This window comes from Mirounga leonina, unplaced genomic scaffold (genome assembly GCF_011800145.1).
Source record: "Mirounga leonina isolate KUSES-001 unplaced genomic scaffold, KU_Mleo_1.0 Mir_173, whole genome shotgun sequence".
In the NCBI taxonomy this organism is placed as follows: domain Eukaryota; kingdom Metazoa; phylum Chordata; class Mammalia; order Carnivora; family Phocidae; genus Mirounga; species Mirounga leonina.
The window spans coordinates 75099404-75118919 of record NW_023270447.1 but is presented as its reverse complement, the minus strand read 5'-3'; the positions used below and the strand labels follow the sequence as shown (position 1 = coordinate 75118919).

At 44.6% G+C, this 19516-nt stretch overlaps 1 protein-coding gene across 5 annotated transcripts; it reads left to right on the top strand.

The window, feature by feature from the left end:
* The first annotated feature begins 1812 nt into the window (after positions 1-1812).
* On the top strand, positions 1813-18124 carry MTFR1L (mitochondrial fission regulator 1 like). Of its 5 annotated transcripts, none has more exons than XM_035019439.1 (7): positions 1813-1896; positions 4596-4740; positions 5225-5329; positions 8039-8148; positions 8380-8591; positions 9799-10120; positions 17122-18124. In XM_035019439.1, exons 2-7 carry the CDS (start codon positions 4717-4719, stop codon positions 17225-17227), a joined length of 879 nt encoding a protein of 292 aa, XP_034875330.1. In that variant the 5' UTR covers positions 1813-1896; positions 4596-4716; the 3' UTR covers positions 17228-18124. The 5 variants fall into 5 exon arrangements, with proteins under 5 accessions (XP_034875330.1, XP_034875332.1, XP_034875329.1 ...); XM_035019441.1 differs by having other exon boundaries at positions 1842-1925; positions 9835-10120; XM_035019438.1 differs by having other exon boundaries at positions 1842-1925.
* The last annotated feature ends 1392 nt before the right edge of the window (positions 18125-19516 follow it).

Genomic DNA, 19516 nt, shown 5'->3' with positions numbered 1-19516 from the left:
AGAAGCAGAGCCTAAGGTAGGCATTAGGTAATTTATTTATTTATTTTTTTTTGAGGGAGTACACTTCAAGAAAAACCTGTATAAGAAAGAGTGAAGAAGGGACACCTAGCTGGCTCAGTTGAAGGAGCATGTGACCCTTGATCTCAGGGTTGGGAGTTTGAGCCCCATGTTGGGTGTAAAGGTTACTTTAAAAAAATAAAATCTTTTTTTAAAAAGCCTTTAAAAATTTTTTAAATTAAAAAAAATAAAAAGGAGTGATGAAGAATGGGGAAAAGGAAAGTTGCTAAGCAGTGATAGAATCTCAAATCCTAGCCTGGGCATGATCACAGAAGAAGCCACACCACAGAGTAGAACCTGCCTTTTGTACCCTGTATCAGTCAGTCAGTGACTTGGAAGGTGGAGTAAATTCCCAGGCTGGGGCCTCTGTGCTCCCTCTTGTAAGTGCAGTTTTCCAGGGAAGGGGGCAGCTGTGTGAAGCCAACACAGCAGCTGGAAGATGGGTTCACTGGCAGGGTAGAGGTGATCCGGGTTGGGCACCAAGACCGCATCTGCCACCCCCAGGAAAGACAGCTAGGGTGGATCTGCAAGATCTGCCATTGACCAGGAAGGAGAATCAATGATTAAACAATAATTTGCCATCCTGGAAAGAAAACTGGACCTGGAAGTCAACCCTCATCATCTGAAATATGGTAAGGATCAGGGTGGATAACTCTTGAGGTCTCTGGCTAGGACAGCTATATAATTTGCAGGGTCCAGTGCAAAATGAAAACTGCAGGGCCCCTTGCTTAATTTATATATATACACACACACATATATAAATGTATATATATTTTATATAATTATAAATACACATATATACAAATATATATATATTTATACACACACACACATATATACAAGAGGGCAACAGCAGAACATTAAAGCAAGCACAGAGTTCTGAGCAAGAGGCCCGGTGTGACTACCCAAACCTGTCCCCCTGTGAAGCCAGCCTGTCCCTGAGACCCAAGAACTGCAGCCTGGGAGCCAGGCACAGCTGTATCCTGAGGTCAGAGGAGGGCATGTGACCCAGGCCGGATGCCATAGAGACCAGGACTAGGAGCAGGACCGAGAGGGTTTAAGCGGGAAGAGGGAGTGGGTGAGTGAGCCTGAAAGGAATGTGCGTCTCTTTCCCAGTGCCTCTGGGGTCTTGCCCAACGATTTACTATCTCACTGAATCTACCGTGTGTGTGTGTGTGTGTGTGTGTGTGTGTGTGTGAGTGAGTGAGAGAGAGAGAGAGAGAGAGAGAGAGACATAAAGGCTAAAATAGAAGACAGCTACAAAGAGCTGAAGGGCAGTAGTCAGAGGAGAAAGAGGCCTCTTCTTGCCGGACAGAAGACTGTAGAGGGTCTTGGCTGGGAAGCTAGAAGTGTGCAAAGCGAACCAGGGCGAAATGAGGCAAGGCAAGAGGTAGGTCCGGAGGGCCTGGAACGCCAGGGGGAGGATTCTTAAGTGTGCCTAGGCATAGAGACAGCAGACGCCGCACAATCCGGGGTCCGGGCAGGGACGTAGTCAGACCTCCGCCGCTAGAGGGCGGATCAGGACCACCCGAGGAGAGCCTCAAGGAGGCGGAGACCAACGGCGGATGCGGCCAGTTAGGCCGCGGGGATCTCCAAGCGCCGTCCTCTTTTCCCAAGGGCCGGGCCAGCGTGGGCGTGGTCTCGGCAGTGGGCGTGCCCTCTTCCTCGGAATCCCCGCGTGAGGCCACCCGCCGCCCCGCCCCCGCCGAAGCCGCAGTCCGCCTTCGGAGGGCGCGCGGCCCCCGGCGCGCAACCGCAATGGATCGCTTCCGGGGGCGAGTCAGCGGAAGTGAGGGCGGTTGAGGCTGGGCGGCCCGCTGTGGTAGGAGGGGCCGTGAGGTGAGTGAGTCCCGGAGCCCGAGTCTGAGGTGAGAGTAGGTCCGAGTGCCTCTACGGAGGCGGCAGCGCGGTTTCATAGCCCGACTGTCGATGCGGCCTAGTGCCAGGCGCTGTGCGGAGACCGCGGCTCCTCTTTCCGCGCCAGTTCTCGCGGGAGCCCCTGTAGTCCGCCTCGCTGGGCTGAGGGTGGGAGGACTCCGTGCCCGGGGGGTAGTTGCTCGCTCGAGTCACCCAGCTTCCGTGGCTGCGCTACAGCGGAGGCTTCTCGTTTCGACCGCGCTCCTCGGCCGGCCGGGCCACTTCGGCCGCCTCGCTCCTTCTGGGACCCGGGCCCGGGCCTGTGGGTCCGAGGGCCGCCAGGGCCGGCGGCGAGAACTTGGCCGACCTTGGCCCCTTGGGGTCGGGCCGTTACGGCGGAGAGGACGCGGGTCCCGGGCAAGGTCCCCGCAGCGGCTCCCCCCAGTGCAGCCGCTTGGGGCCCACGCGGGCTGTCGCTCGCCGAGTTCCACCGAGCGCGGCGGCCTTGGTGGGGCGCCCGGCGCCGGGGTGATGGGAATAGACGCTGCCCCAGGGGAGCCCCGAGTCTCCTGCTGGAGAGTGTGTGTGAACAGGCCAGGACAGCGGCCTGGAGAGGGGTCGTGGGAACGCAGGGGTGCTGAGAACCTGGAGAAGTCTTCTAGCCGATGACACTTGGGGCGGGCAGGGGGACGAAGGCTAAGCCGGAGTTCTCCTTCGTTCGTGAGCAAACGTTGAAGTGCTCGCTGGGGACCAGGCAGGCACCGTGCTGTGCCGGGGGAAGCTCCTGCCCTGCGCGGGTTCTAATTACTGTTGTGAGAGGACTCAGAAGGAAACGTGGGGTGCTGGGGGAGGGGAGGCAGTAAGGATCTGTCTGTCAGGGAAAGGGAGGTGATGCTTGAGCTCTCAAGAATGAGGAAGAATGAGCTTGGTGAAGAAGGTGCTGGTGTTTCAGGCAGAGAGGATAGTGTGGGTAGGAGCTGAGGGGCGGCCAGCGTGGCTGAAGGGCAAGGGGAACGTGGGAGGTGTGGCTGTCAAGTGTGCAGGGGCCCAGTTGTAGGCCTTGGAGTTTGATCTGGTGAGGTTGGGTCTGACTGGGGGGGACCGGTACCCGGTCTGGATGTCACCCTGTTGGCTATAGGGAGGGGCGGGGGTTAAACAGGAGCAACGTGTCCTGGAAAGATCCCTCTGGCTGGTGTTAGCCCTGAGTCTTTGGAGGTAAGTTGGGAGAGGAAGTGGCTGTAGTGTCTAGAGTGAGAAACACAGGGAAGCACTGTTCTGTGGAACTTGTGGCAGGCATTGACATTCAGCACAGAGCCTGGCACACAGAGGGACTTTGATAAAAGGCTGGAACTGCTCGGAGTTGAGCCCACGCAGAAGGCAGCAGCATCTAGACCAGACTTGAAGTGCTTTCTAGCTGGCGTGACCACTGAGTGACCTTAGACACTTCCCTTCCTCTCTCCAGCTTCCTTTCCCCGTTTGTATTGTAAAGTGAGTGATAACTCCTCTCCCGCAGGTGAAAGAGAAATCCTGCAGGAGAGGTTTCAGTCCATCCCCTGTTCAGAGCCTGCCCTTGGCTCCCCAGTGACTTCTTACCTGGGCATTCCCAGCCCTCATGACTTGACCCCCCGTTTACCTTTCTCTGCTCTTTATGCCTCTCTCGCCTTCCTGTCCTGGACCGGTGCTATTGTTGCTGTTTTTCATCCCTTCCTACCCCCTCTGAACTCACCATGAGGCCTTGGGGCCAGGGGCCGCCACCTGCTTAGTGTACCTTTCTTAAGAGTGATATTCAGCCTTTGCTAGAATTATGTATTCAAGTCCTATTTCTCTCATATTGTGCGTTCCTTGAGAGCATGGGTGTGTCTTCCTCCTTCCATAGCCCCTGCAGTGCCTAGCACGGGGCCTGACACAGAGTGGGTATTGTTATGTTTGATGAACAAGGGAATGAGTTCATTGATTGCATCTGCTCACCATATAAGAGCAGCTGTGAAGAATACAGTCAGGAGTGATCCCATCCATCTGTGTTGTGTTTTAACAGTTCATTAAGCACTTTAAAATCTTATCCTATTTTGCTGATTGATCCTTAAGGTAATCTAGGATGGCAGCTCTTGTCCTCTTTTTACATACGGAAAAACCAACATTCAGAAAAGTTATGGGACTTCCGTAAGGCTACAAGACCAGTAGATGGCTAAACAGGATAAAAATTTTTGGCTCTTTTCCCTGTAGTCCAGTAGACTTGAGATTGACAAGAGCTGGTTGTTTATTCTACCGTTGTCTTCCTTACATCTCCCCCTTGCCAAGACTCAGCAGTACTAGGCTTGGTGGCACATGCTGGGGCTTTTACACCCCATCTTCAAGAATGAATGCTGGGTTTGAATGGTACCTACAATTTGGCTTTTAAACTACCAAGAAAGTTCTATTTACATCTCTACAAGTAATGCCTCAGGAAACCTAAGGGATCAGGAAGCTCCCAGAGTTGGCCAAGCTCATGCCTCAGGTCTGGAACAGAACCTTCAAGGGTCCGGATTTGGAGCCGTTGTTGGGTGAGGGCAGCCTCTTGGGTTGTTTTTCTCCCCTGTGAAACATCAGAGAAACCTTGGTGTTAGTCATAACTCTGCAGGACCTGGTTTTTATGGGGCTTGTGTGGTAGCCACTGAGTCTCCACTGTGGGGGTTGTTTCATAGGAAGAGAAATCTGATGTTCCTTAAAGATGGCCTGATATGAAGGAATCACGCCTCCAGCCTCCCCAAGCCCCCAGAGCTTCCCTGTGGCTGCCTTGTCCTTCAAGTCCAGGAGCCGGTTGAAATGTCAGGAATGGAAACCAGTGTGGTAAGGGGCATTCCCAGGGCAGGGCTGTGGTGAAGAAGGGTTGAGCACTGGGCCTGCTGAAATTCTATAGGAAATTCTGAGACTCTCCAGTTAATTCTTCCTTTCCCCTGGAGGCGACCCTTCCACATACTCCCACCGCTTGCCCCCAATAGGCAAAAACAAGTGTGGTCTTGGGGGCTGTTAAGGAGTCAATGTGCTTCTGCCTTTCTGGGCAGAGGGAAGGGTGGGTAACCTATATGATCCCTATACCCAACTAATTCCTCATGCCTTCACTGGGTCCTCCCAGCATTTACCTTGGCAGCAGCAGATGTCCCCTTAAATGGCTGGCAACTGGGGAATCTGCCCTCACTTATATTGAGACTTGACCCACACACAGTGCCCTGTCCTTGGGATTGGGGACTTCAGTCTGCCTGCTAAAAGGGAGGAGGGTAGAATGGAACAGTAGTTGGACCCATCTCTGAGACTCCTTGTCTCTCTCCTTTAGACCATCCCAATCTGGCAAAACAAGCCATATGGGGCTGCTCGCAGTGTAGTGAGAAGAATTGGGACCAACCTGCCCCTGAAGCCATGTCCCCGGGCATCCTTCGAGGTAAGTATACTGAAAGAGCAGGGTAAGTAGAGGCTCAGAGCTCTGGGAGGATGGTGCTGCTTCTGTGCCCCAGACTACTTGGTGTTGCTAAGGCAGGTTGCTTTCCTGATCACTTTTTCATTTTGTCAAGAAATATTAAGTGCATATAATGGATACAGGTCACTGTGCCTTCCTGATTGCACACAAAACTATGACCACAGCAGACTTCCAATCTGTTCATAAATGAATAACCTTGCATCTTTGATGCCACTAAGTGACGAAGATTTCATCCGGCTCCTGCAGTCCAGTTCATCAGAGTAGTACAAAGGCCCTTGCTAAGCCAGATTCCCAGAGTAGCCATGTCTTTGCCCTGAGGTGTTTGCCTGCAACCCTGGCAGGTCTCCATGTGGGACACTGAGTGTTGTGTGACTGAGTCGAACTCTGCTTTTCTTACCAGCCCTAAGACTTGACCACTTAGCCACCTATTTTTAGGTTTCCCTGAGGCCTTACTCCCCATCCTTTTCTTTCTGGCCAAGTCTGGCTATTCCTTTACTAGAGCACTTAAGGCTTACCTCTGTATCTAGGGGCCTTTAGCACTGACTCTGCAGCAGATTCTTGCCTGGCGCATGTCTTTGAGAACTCCCCCCCCCCCCCCCCCCCCCCGCACCACCACTCTGCAGTGGAATGCTAAGTAGCATTTATTAGTCCCAGCTACCTCTAAGAATTAATGGTTAAGAACCAGCTCCAGGCTAGATGCTTAAGACATGTACATTTGGGGAACTGGGACACAAGAGAAGTACTTCAGCTTTCTGTCTACACAGAGGAAACAGAAATATATGCCTGAAAAGACATGGGCCCAGTGGAAACAGAAATGAAGGAGGCTGAATTTCTGTATCAGATGCTGAGCTGTGAAATTGTAGGAACTCGTTCTGGAGTCAGAAATGGTGTCAGGGTTGGTATTAGAGTCAGGAATGGAGTTGGAAGTATGTGATGTGGGGTGGCTATGCTCTGCCCCGGATTGCCAATTATCCAGGTTTGCCTAAGTGGCATGGGCAGGATGTGGTTCTAGCTGCCTCAAGCATCAGAAACAAAGGGAAAGCACAACTAGGGAGTGTGAGGGACTCAATGGATGTTGCCCCTACACTTGGCTATAACCTCTTCAGTCCTTTGGTCAGATGCTTCTGGGCAGGGACGATCAAGGGCACAGGCTCCCACAGATCAGGAGTATGCGTGAATACTATTAGTAATACTAGCTGACATTTTCTGAGCACATACTGTATGCCAGGCACTGTGCTAAATACTTTATATGTGTTAACTCATTTAATTGTCAATAGCGGAGCAGCATTCTGGAAAGGAAAACAAATGGAGGCTTCCCCTACATGGCCTATTTTAGCAGTAACTTCTGGGTCAGTGGAAGTCCTTTCCTGTGTAACCTTGGAGCATCGCATTGCTCCTATGAGACCCAGGTTCCCTGTCTAAAAGCTAGAGCTATCAACTCCTGATCCATCTACCAATCTATAGCAGAAACATCTGAATTTAACTCATGTGTAGATGGGTTTTTGAGAAATTGTCCCTGGATTTCTGTTGTAAATTAATTCCCTTATTTAAAGGAACCTTGCTGATTTATTTTTTAAATTTACCCATACAAAAATATTAAATTGTGAAAAGTGAAAAAAGAAAATAAATTACATATAATCACATACTCACCACACAAAATAGTTAATAATGTTTTGGTGTAGTTCCTTTCCATCTTTTTCTAGATGCATGTGTTTTTTGTTTTTTGGTTTTTTTTACTTTGTTACAATCATAGCATGATTGAATCCTCCTGATCTTTCATTTAACATAAAGTCACTCAGCCTTGTCTGTTCCCTGGTTATTGTTCATCTGAGTTGAGGGGATATTTTAAGGAATCCTCTTATTCTTTTGGTATGATTAATCATTTTTATTTAAATCCAAATATTAAAATTACCCAGTTTGCTTAAAACAGAGTTGCTATAACAGTGTAGATCCCAATTAGCTATGGAGGTGTTGTAAAGAGCTAGCCCAAGAAACTTCTTGTTGATGTCCTTGTACCTATATTCTCATAGCTGGAGAAAGCAAGGTGCTCTTAGTGGCCATCTCTGGTGAAAGGTAACTCTCACCAGTCCCACTGAAGACTCTTTTGCTCCAGCCAGGGGTCAGCAAATGTTTTAAGAGGCCAAATAGTAAATATTTTAGTGTGGGGGCCATAACTACTGTTAAAACTACTCACTTCTGCAGTTGCAGCTTAAAAAATAACACAGACGATACATAAATGAATGGGTGTGACTTTCCAATAAAACTTTATATGTAAAAATACGTCCCAATCCTGCTCTAGGCCACCATGTTTTGCTTGGAAGATATAACAGCCTCATAACTGGTCTCTTCACTCTCTCATGCATGTTCCACACAGCAGCCAGAGTAATCTTTCAAAATCTGATTCTTACTCAAAATCTTCCGGTGGCTCATTATTGGTCTTAGAATCAAAGTTATTAATTCACTTTCCTGCCTCTTGCAAACCACCCTCTACCCCCAGCTCTGTCCAGGTGTGCTGAACTACTTGTAATCCCACAAACTCTTTTCTGTCCTTCTTCCAACCAGGAACTGTCTTCTCCCTTCTCTGGGAAGCCTTCCTGATATTTAGGTGCCCCTCCTTTGTGTTTTGCAGTTGATGTCAATAAATGTTTTTTGATGACTTTTGCTTCCTTGTAGACCCTGCCCAACATCTCTGATCTGTGTCTGAGGGATGTACCCCCAGTCCCTACTCTGGCTGACATCGCCTGGATTGCTGCGGATGAAGAGGAGACATATGCCCGGGTCAGGTAGCTGAGGCAGTAGCTGGTCTGCTAGGGAATGGGGAGCTCCTTCCCACATGAGGTGGCAGGCAACAGGGGGAGTGCTTATGAGGGGCTGAGGGCAACAGAAACAAAAGCTATGGGCTCTGAGTGGGAGCAGAGCCTGGCTGTGTTACTTGTGTAGGAATGGGTGAAGGAATTTTAGAAGGGGTGCAGTGGCTGGCTATCTCTGACATACTTGTCTTTCCCCTGGTCCAGAAGTGACACACGGCCCCTGAGGCATACCTGGAAGCCCAGCCCTTTGATTGTCATGCAGCGCAATGCCTCAGTGCCCAACCTGCGTGGGTCCGAGGAGAGGCTTCTGGCCTTGAAGAAGCCAGCCCTGCCAGCCCTAACCCGCACCACAGAGCTGCAGGATGAGTTGAGCCACCTGCGCAGCCAGATTGCTAAGATAGTGGCAGCTGATGCAGGTAGGAGCCCTTGAGTCGGGGCCAGAATTTAGCAGGCTGTTCCTTTACCCCTGGCTTTTGGTACAGGATAAAGGGTAGGAAAATGATGGTCCATGGTTCAGAGGGACAAAGGCCCAGGGCTCTGGGGTTGTCCTGAGGACTGGCTAGCCTGTAGTACTCCTTGGATGGTTTCCATCAGCCATTTTGCGCTGACTGGTTTGATTAGGTACAAAATCTTCACTTAACCTGTGACCCCCCCCCCCCCCGGTAGATTCCCTCCCTTGGCTACAAAAACCAACACCCTCTTCCATGAGCCCTCAAGCAGCTTCCCTTTTCACTGAGAAATAAGGATTCCCCACCTTTAAGCTATCTTCCTATCTACATATCTTCCCTTTCCTTGTTCTCCCAGAGACTACCTCTCTATCCCTCCACCTGTCTGTCTGCAGTTAAGGCAGAATCACCACTGGAAATGGATGGGAGTCTGCCTTGACCCAGTGCATGAAACACCAACATTGGCTCTCTCCCAAGCTGCCCAGGGTTTATCATCCTGTTCGTTCTATCCATCCTCACTTTTTTGCACTTTGTCAACTTAAAGTCACAGCTCCCAAACCTTACCTGTTGGTAAAATTCTCATATATTTAATTCACTCATATGGCAGTTTAATAGAGGAACTATACTTGAATTTTCCATTTATATGTTGGCTGCATTTTTGTCATCCAAGAGTCAAGATGAAGTAGTTGATGAAAAATGAAACAAATCTTTTGTTTTGGAAATTCTTTCAAGATTTGAGAAACTAGGAGGACTACACCATTCTGTTTTTGCTATTTCTTCACGTCACAGATAAGAGCACAGTCACAAGCACTAGCCCAGTTAGAGAAAAGGACACATTCTGGCCTTTGTTCTGTCACTGTTGCTTTGGTAGAAATAGGGCTGTCACTTCATAGCCCACTGCAGAATGGGAGCTTTTAGAAGCCTAAGCCTTTATGGGGTGGGTTTTTCCACCCCCACAGAACACTGGAAGAGCTCAGTGCTTTTCCATCTTTAGATTCTGAGAGGAGTCGGTAGTGGAGGAATCTTCTACAGGCTTACAAATAACATCCTGGGCTCTCCTAGAATGTCATGTCAAGCCCAGGAAATGAATGTTTGATAGGCACTGCTTGTAGGGAAAAGATACTACTGCTGTATTCTAGTCCCAATGTCCATCCATGCCTATTGTTTTCTCTTTCAGCTTCGGCTTCATTAACGCCAGATTTCTTATCTCCAGGAAGTTCAAATGTCTCTTCTCCCTTACCTTGTTTTGGATCCTCATTCCACTCTACAACTTCCTTTGTCATTAGTGACATCACCGAGGAGACCGAGGTAGAGGTCCCTGAGCTTCCATCAGTCCCCCTGCTTTGTTCTGCCAGCCCTGAATGTTGCAAACCAGAACACAAAGCTACCTGCAGCTCGTCTGAAGAGGATGACTGTGTTTCTCTGTCCAAGGCCAGCAGCTTTGCAGATATGATGGGGATCCTAAAGGACTTTCACCGGATGAAACAGAGCCAAGATCTGTAAGTATGTGACAAGGAGCTCTGGTGGTGTGTTTACTGTTTAAGTCGCCTGTGGCCAATGATCTAATAGAAAGAATTTACAAAGTTAAGTCTTCAGTAGTAGCTATGTATTACTTCATTCACAAAGCTTGCCTGCTAACACCTGGGGCTCCAGTTTGAGGAAAGAACAACATTTTACATTTGGTTGGGGTGATCTAACTCAATCATTAGAAATTTTACAAGAAGGCTCATCTAATCCAACTTCTGTCCCCCAGTCAAACTGGTAGACTTATTTTTGATGGAAGGAGAATTTCATAAAGTTGGGGTTTCTGCTTTAAAATACAGTGGTCCCTTATGCAAACCAGCTCTCCAAATCCAGGCATTTGAGACTCTAAACCTGGCTGTCCAGCAGAATTGCTAAGATTTGTTATAAATACACCTTAAACTTACTAAAGCAGAACCCCCAAGGAGTGGAGCCTTATGTCTGGGGATCTTTTTTCCTTTGTTAATGGAAAGAGCTGGGTTGATGACTAAAAATGAGAAAGTAGCAACATCAGCAAAGATTCAGAAGTGTGACGGACTGATCTTATACCTACCTAATGACCAGTAAATGTCTTCATAAGGATGTATATAAGTTCAGTAGAATTTAAAGCACCTATTTTCCAGATATTTTTGATGTGTTAGGTAACTCAAACCTACCCCAATCTGGAGTTGGTTTTGTTCCCATGGTTCCCTTGTGATGTGAACATTTTACTATGAATTTTAGCTCTGTTATAAAAACCTCTGGAAAAAGCCTTAATAACAGATAAATAATCTGCCTGATAATTCAAAGGTCATAAAGATGCTCACCAAACTGGGGAGAATGGATGAACAAGGAACTTCAACAAAGAGGTGGAAAATACACCGAAGTACTAAATAGAAGTCACGGAGCTGATGAACACAATAACTAGAAAATTCATCTAGTTTGCCCTTGGAGTAACAGAAGAAAGGATAAGTGAACTAAAAGACAAAGCAGTAGAACTCCCCTAATCAGAGCAGCAAGTAGAAAAAAGAATGGAAAAAAAAAGTAAAGATAGCTTGTGGGACATCAAATGGACTAATGTTCTCATTATAGGGCTCCCAGAAGAAGAGAAAGGCACAGAAATCTTATTTGAAAACAGAATGGCAGAGGGGCACCTGGGTGGTTCAGTCAGTTGAGCATCTGCCTTTGGCTCAGGTCATGATCCCAGGGTCCTGGGATGGAGCCTGCCTCTGCCCCTCCCCCCGCTTGTGCTTGCACTTTCTCTCTCTCTCAAATAAATAAATAAAATCTTTAAAAAAAGAAAATAGAATGGTTGAAAATGTCCCTAATGTGGGGAAGCAAACAGACATCCAGATCCAGGAGGCCCAGAGAGTTGCAAATAAGATGAACCCAAAGAGACCCTAAAAGCCGCAAGAGAAAAATAACATAAAAGAGAACCCCCATAAGACTACTCACACATTTTTCAGCAGATACTTTGCAGGCCAGAGGGAGTAACACAATATATTCAAAATGCTGAAAGAAGAAAACTTCTAACTGAAGTTATTCAGAACTAAAGAGAGAGTTTTCCAGATAAGCAAAACCCAAAAGAGTTTATCACCACTAAATCAGCCTTAGAAGAAATGTTAAAATGACCTCTTTAAGCTGAAAAGAGCACTAGTCAGTAACAGGAACACATATCAAAGAATAACTCTCACTGGAAAGATAATAAAAATAGTGGACTCATCACTTATTAAGGTTAAAAAGACAAAAGTAGTAAAAATAACTGATGATTACAATAAGTAAGGAATACACAAGATAAAAAGATGTAAAATGTGACATCAGAAACGTGGGTAAAAAGAGCTTTAGAATGTGATCAAACTTAAGTTGGCAATTATTTTATCAACTTAAAATACACTTACAGATATAAGTTGTTATACTTAAGGCTAATCTTAACTATAAAACAAAACCCTATAGTAAATACACAAAGATAAAAAGGAATATAAGCATACCACTAGAGAATGTCATCAAACCACAAAGGAAGAGAGCAAGAGAAGAAAGGAACAGAGAACTACAGAAATAGAAAACAATTAATAAAATGGCAGTAAGTACATATTTATCAATAATTCTACTTTAAATGTAAATGGACTAAACACTGATCAAAAGACAAGAGTGGCTAAATGAATTTTAAAAAACTATATGTTGCCTACAAGAGACTCCTTTAGATGTAAAAACACACAAAGGGAAGGGATAGAAAAAGATATTCCGTATAAATAGACACCAAAAGAAAGCCGGGGTGGCTATACTTATATCAGGAAAAAGTCAACTTGAAAACAAAGATTGTAACAAGACAAAGAGCATTATATAATGATAAAAGGGTCACTCCAACAAGAGATGATATAACATTTGTAAATATTTATGAATATATAAAGCAAATATTAGCAGACATGAAGGGAGAAACAACCATACAGTAATAGCAGGGGACTTAAATACCCCACCTGCATCAATGGATAGATCATCCAGACAGAAAATAAGAAAACACTGGCCTTAAATGACCTGTTAGACTGGGTAGACTTAACAGATATATATAGAACATTCCTTCCAAAACCAGGAGAATATACATTCTCAAGTGCACATGGAACTTTTTCCAGGCTAGACCATGTGGTAGGGCACAAAACAAGTCTGAATAAATTTTAAGAAGACTGAAATATCAAGCATCTTTTCCAACTACAGTGATATGAAACTAGAAATCAGTTACACAAAATCTGTGGAAAATTCACAAATATGTCCAGATTAAACATCATCTACTGAACAACTGGGCGGGGGGTGGGGTCAAATCAGAAACCAAAAATACCTTGACACAAAGGGCGCCAGGGTGGCTCAGTCATTAAGCATCTGCCTTCGGCTCGGGTCATGATCCCAGGGTCCTGGGATCGAGCCCCACATCAGGCTCTCTGCTCAGTGGGCAGCCTGCCTCTCCCTCTCCCCCTGCTTGTGTCCCCCCCCCTCTGTCTCTCCGTCAAAATAAATAAATAAAAATAAAATTTAAAAAAACCCTTGACACAAACAAAATGGAAATATACCAAAATTTAAGAGATGCAGCAAAAGCAATTCTAAGAGGGAAGTTCAGAGCAGTGAGTGCCCATCTCAAGAAACAAAATTCCCAAATAACACAACTTTACACCTTAAGGAACCAGAAAAAAAAAGAAGAGCAAATGAAACCCAAAGTTAGTAGAAGGAAGGAAATAACAGGGATTAAAGCAGAAATAAATGAAATAGAAACTAAAAAGCAATAGAAAAGATGAAAGTAATTGATGGGCCTTTGAAAAGATAAAATTGACAAACCTCTAGCCAGAATCACCATAAAAAGAGGACTCAAAATCAGAAATGAAAGATACTACAATACCACAGATATCAAAGGATAAAAGACTATAAAAATTATATGCCAACAAATGGACAACCTAAAAGAAATGGATAAATTCCTAGAAACATACACTCTACCAAGACTGAATCATAAAGAAATAGAAAATCTGAACAGATTGATTACTAGTAAGGAGATTAAATCAGTAATCAAAAACCTCCCAATGAATAAAAATCCAGGACCATGTAGATGGCTTCTTTGGGTGAATTCTACTAAACATTCAAAGAATACCAATATTTCTCAAACTCTTCCAAAAAAGAAAAGACGAGGGAACTCTTTCAAATTCATTTTACAAGGCCAGCATTATCCTTACACCAAAACCATACAATGACACCAGGAGAAAATAAAATTACAGGCCAATATCCCTGATGAACATAGATGTAAAATTCCTCAACAAAATATTAGCAAACTGAATTCAACAATACCTTAAAAGGATCATATACCATGATCAAGTGGGGTTTATTCAAGGAATGCAAGGACAGTCCAACAATCTACAAATCGATAGGATATACCATAGTAATAAAACAAAGGATAAGAGTCATGTTCATCTCAATAGATGCAGAAAAAGCATTCAACAAAATTCAACATCCATTTGTGATAAAAAAAAAAACTTCCAACAAAGCAGGTATAGAAAGAACATACCTCAACATAATAAATAATAAAGACCCGATATGACAAGCCCACAGCTAGCATCACACTCAAGGGTAAAAGCTGAAAGCTTTTCCTCTAAGATGAGGAATAAGAAAAAGATGCCCGTTCACCACTTTAGTCAACATAATATTGGAAGTCCTAGCCTGAGCAATTAGGCAAAAAAAAAAAAAAAAAAGAGAACAGGCATCCAAACTGGAAAGGAAGAAGTAAAACTCACTATTTGCAGATGACATGATATACAGAAAACCCTAAAAACTCAAAAAAATTGTTGGAATAAAGGAATTCAGTAACATTGCAGGATACAAAATAAGTAAAAATCCATTGTGTTTCTATACACTACTGACAGACTATCAGAGAAATTAGCAACCCCATTTACAATTTCATCAAAAGAATAGAATACCTAGGATAAAAATTAAGGACGTGAAAGAGCTGTATACGGAAAACTACAAGACATCAAGGAAAGAAATTAAAGGAAACACAAACATGCTCATGGATTGTAAAAATATTGTAAAAATATCCATACTACCCAAAGCAGTCTACAGATTCAATGCAAATGCTATCAAAAGTCCAATGGCATTCTTTACAGAACTAGAAGAAAGTATCCCTAAAATTTGTATGGAACCCCAAAGACCCCAAATAGCCAAAGCAATCTTGAGAAAGAACAACAACACTGAAGGCATCACACTCCCTGATTTCAAACTCTATTACAAAACTGTAGTAATTAAAACAAAATGGTATTGGCATAAAAACAAATCATTGGAGCAGAACAGAGCCCAGAAATAAACCCACGCATATATGGTCAATTTATAACAAAGGACCCAGGAACATACAGTAGGGAAAAGAGTCTCTTCCATAAATGGTGCTAGGAAAACTGGACAGCCACATACAAATGAATGAAACTCAACCACTATCTTACACAGGCAGTAAGCTCCTTGACATAGGTCATGGCAATGATATATTTTCAACCGGACTACTAAAAGCAACACAAGCAAAAATAAACAAGTGGGACTATCTCAAAGTAAAAAGCTTCTGCACAGCAAAGTAAACCATCAACAAAATGAAAAGGTAACCTATTGCATGGGAGAAAATATTTGCAAATCATATATCCAGTAAGGGTTACTATCCAAAATATATAAAGAACTCATACAACTCAATAGCAAGAAATGAAAAGACAAGACCAAAAACCCAGTCTGATTAAAAAAATGGGCATAGGACTCAGACATTTTTCCAGAGAAGACATATAGATGACCAATAGGCACATGAAAAGATGCTGAACATCACTAATCATCAGAGAAATGCAAATCAAAACCACAAATTTTACCTCACACCTGTTAGACTTATTATCAAAAAGATAAAAAATAAGTATTGGCAAGGATGCGGAGAAAAGGGAACCCTTGTGACCTTGGGTAGGAATGGAAATTGGTGCACACACTATGGAAAACAGTATGCAGGTTCCTCAAAAAATTAAATAGAACTACCACATGAGGGGTGCCTGGGTGGCTCAATTGGTTAAGCATCTAACTCTTGATTTCAGCTCAGGTCATGATTTCAGGGTCTTGAGAATGGGCATGGAACCTGCTTAAGATTCTCTCTCTCCCCCTCCCCCCCACCCAAAAACCTACCATATGACCCAGCAATTCCACTTCCGGGTATTATCCAAAAACAAAAACACTCACTTGAGAAGATAGATGCACCCCCATATTCACTGTAGCATAATTTACAATAGCCAAGATATGGAAAAAACTACGTGTCCATCAGGGGATGAATGGATAAAGAAATTGTGGCATGTATACAGAATGGAATATTATTCAGCCTTAAAAAAGACTGATATCTTGCCATTTGCCTCCCTCCCTCCCCCGTCGGGGGCACCTGGGTGGCTCAGTGGGTTAAGCATTTGACTCTTGATTTCATCTCAGGTCATGATCTCAGGGTTGTGTGTGAGCCCTGTCTTGGGCTCTGTGCTGGCATGGAGCCTGCCTAAGATTCTCTTTCCCTTTCCTTCTGCCCTTCCCCCCCTCCCTTTTTTTTTAAGATTTTATTTATTTGTCAGAGAGAGCACACACAAGGGGAGCTGCAGGCAGAGGAAGAAGCAGGCTCCTTGGAGCCCGATGTGGGACTCAATCCCAGGATGCTGGGATCATGACCTGAGCCAAAGGCAGACACTTAACCAACTGAGCCACCCAGGCATCTTGCCATTTGCAACAATATAATGACTAGAGGGCATTATGCTAAGTGGAATAAGCCAGACAGAAAACTATACGATCACTTATATGTGAATCTAAATTAAAAAACAAAACAAAAACAAAAACAAAAAAAAACCAAGCTTGTAGATAACAACAGATTGGTGCTTGCCAGAGGCTGGGGGTGGGAATGGGGGAAATAGGTGAAGCGTGTCAAAAGGTAAAAAAGAAATTTAAAACTTTTTTAATTTAAAAAAAAAAAAGATTGTACCTGTATGTTTCCAATTAAAAACATCTCAGAGCTCCTCTGATGAGCAGACAGGGTTGTAGGAAATCCTCAGCACACCTTTTCCCCAGAACTAATAATAAAGGTCAGAATAGCCACGTTCACAGTCACTTCCCCTGCTGACGTGGGGAAATGTTAGTAAGAAAAGACAGCAACAGAAGGTGGGAGCAGAAGCTTAGCCACAGTAGGCCAACTCTAACTGGTTGATAGTCCTTTACTCTTGCCCACATTTTACAGCCATTTCAGGAAATAAAGCATTCTAGTTAAACCAGCTAGCTTGGTTTTGGACTCTGGATTAGCTACTTACTGGCTGAGTGCCTATTGATTTTGGGCAAACTGTAGAACCCTTCTGTTTCCGTTTCCTCATCTGAAAAGACTTCTTGGGTAAGATTGTTGTGAGGACTAAATGAGATAATGTATTCAAAGACACAAAACACTGCCCAAGAGCAAGTACTTAATAAATACAAGCTGTTATTTTGTCTCCAGGAACCGGAGTTTATTGAAGGAGGAAGACCCAGCTGTCCTTATCTCTGAGGTCCTAAGGAGGAAGTTTGCTCTGAAGGAAGAAGATATTAGTAGAAAAGGAAACTGACAGAACTCAGCTCTGCAAATTCAGTCTCATGCTCCTGGAATTCCTTCAATAGCTGCCTTCCTCACCACAGACCTTTTTGCCTCTCAGAAATCTTTTGCAACAGTCTTGCTGAAAGCTAGAGCTTGGACTGAAAGAGAAGAGCTGGATCATGCTTCCTTTGCTTTAAACCTTAGCAGAAGCTAAGGCCTGTTTTGCACCAAGACACTTGTTACAGGTAAATGTATAGGTTGGAATGTCTCCGTCTAAAGGGTGAGACAGAAGTTTGGTTTTTCCTTGCCTCTGTGAAAATAGGTCCTAAATGAATGGCTTACTTCACTGCATTAGACCCCATAACTGGTCTCACCGGACACTTTGTGCCCAGCTGTCACTCTCAGCGGCTTCCTTGCAGCAGAGCAGGGCTGAGGGGTGAGGGGCTATAAATGTTTATATGTGTTGACAGGGCAGGGAAAATCTTATGCTGCTCCATCATAAACTGACACCAGTGCCCAGCAATTACCCTCTCCCTCTTTCCTGTCCCTAGATGTGTAGAGGTCAGACCTCTGGACCAGCTGACACTTGGGTTGCTGCTGGGAGGCCTGGGTTTTTTTCTTAAATATATTTTGTAATACTGTACAACCAAATATACCCTCCCAGGCCATGGGGCCTCATGGGTTCCACCGATTGAAAACGCTTTCTCTTCCATGGACTTTAGTTTAAGCCCAGTAGGAAAGAGAAGTGGGAAGGAGAAACAGCACCATCCTTCTTCCAGGCCCTTGACTGCTCCTTTGCACTGGGCCAAGGTTTGTACCTACCATACCATGCATGACTCAGAAGCCCTCAGGTCCCTTTCTCTACGGTATGTATCCTGTGTGTGTTTGGGTTGAAGCACTACCTGATATTAAATGAAGGATATGGAGAGATGCTGCATGTGCTGTTTGTCTCTGTGCTGTAACCACCTGGTATCATGAGTATAGGATTCCTGTTAATTTTAAGGTATGTGAACTTTCATAAACAGGTTCCTGGCTTCCCCTCTTTCCTTATAAAGTCCTGCCTACATAAAAAAAAAACTTCCGTAGGGAGCCTCTTTTCCCCTTCTGTAGGGATCTTACCCTAAACTCTTAAAAGTAGTTCCATCTTAGAACTTGCACACTTGCCCCCTAGAGGCTGTTTAAGCCTCTTAAGGTAGCACACCTGCAACATGGGAAACTGCCACCTGGTGGATAACATCTTGGATAGACACGGGTGTTAAGATGGGACCCATGGCAATGATAGAACATATTAACTATTAAAAAGTTGCGTTTTCAGAAATAAAATGGTAATATTTTAATTACCATCAGAGTCAGCTTTGTAAACAGCCATTTATTTGGATTCATAGTTTTACAAAAGGAGTTCTCTTACACGTTATAGAAGACTGATATCATCACAGCTAGATTGCTATATAACCTCAGGCTTTTTTTTTTTTTTTTTTTTAAAGCACAGGCTTTTTAAAAATATTTTTTTTAAGATTTTATTTATTTGAGAAAGAAAGAGAGCACAAATGGGGGGTGGGGAGGGGCAGAGGGAGAGAGAGACTCTCCACTGAGCAGGGAGCCCGATGCAGGGCTCGATCCCAGGACCCTGAGATCATGACGTGTGAAGGCAGACGCTTAACCGACTGAGCCACCCAGGGGCCCCAGCAAGACTTTTTTGAGAGAGATGTTTAAACACAGAATATAAGACTTTAAAATGCTGTAAAGTCCCCACAAAAATAACAGTTTTTTTTAAAAAAACCTACCATTGGGGCGCTTGAGTGGCTCAGTTGGTTAAGCGTCCGACTCGATCTCAGCTCAGGTCTTGATCTCAGGATCATGAATTCAAGCCCTGTATTGGGCTCCACACTGGGCATGGAGCCTACTTTAAAACAAAAACAAACACCCTACCATCATTCTACTTTCTAGTTCTCTCTCTATTCTCCCTGCCCCCATACCTCTAGACCCAGGAGATGTGCCTTATCACTCAAAAAGGTATCAGGAATAACGGTCCCAAGGTTGTGTGGTTAAGATAACAGCCAGAGATTAGAAGAACACACATCCATAAGAAGCAGTGTCCTAGTCAGACATCTGAAAGGGCAAAGAGGTGGCTTTGCAGGCTGAGTAAGGGCTCTTTACTGGAAGGATAAGTACCTGCCCTACCTCCTCAGTGCTCATCACAGACTTGTACAAGGTTACCAGCCACCTCTTCCTCACAGAGAGACACAATGCCAATCATACAGTCTCAACAAGTGGCACCCCCTGCTTTATTTACACAAAGAAAATGCTCAATAACATCCCT

Coding starts and splice junctions, on each gene's coding strand:
- MTFR1L (XM_035019439.1), top strand. CDS start 4,717: ATGTCAGGAATGGAAACCAGTGTG. Junction 5,330..8,038: donor GTCCCCGGGCATCCTTCGAG/GTAAGTATACTG, acceptor GCTTCCTTGTAG/ACCCTGCCCAACATCTCTGA. Junction 10,121..17,121: donor ATGAAACAGAGCCAAGATCT/GTAAGTATGTGA, acceptor TTTTGTCTCCAG/GAACCGGAGTTTATTGAAGG.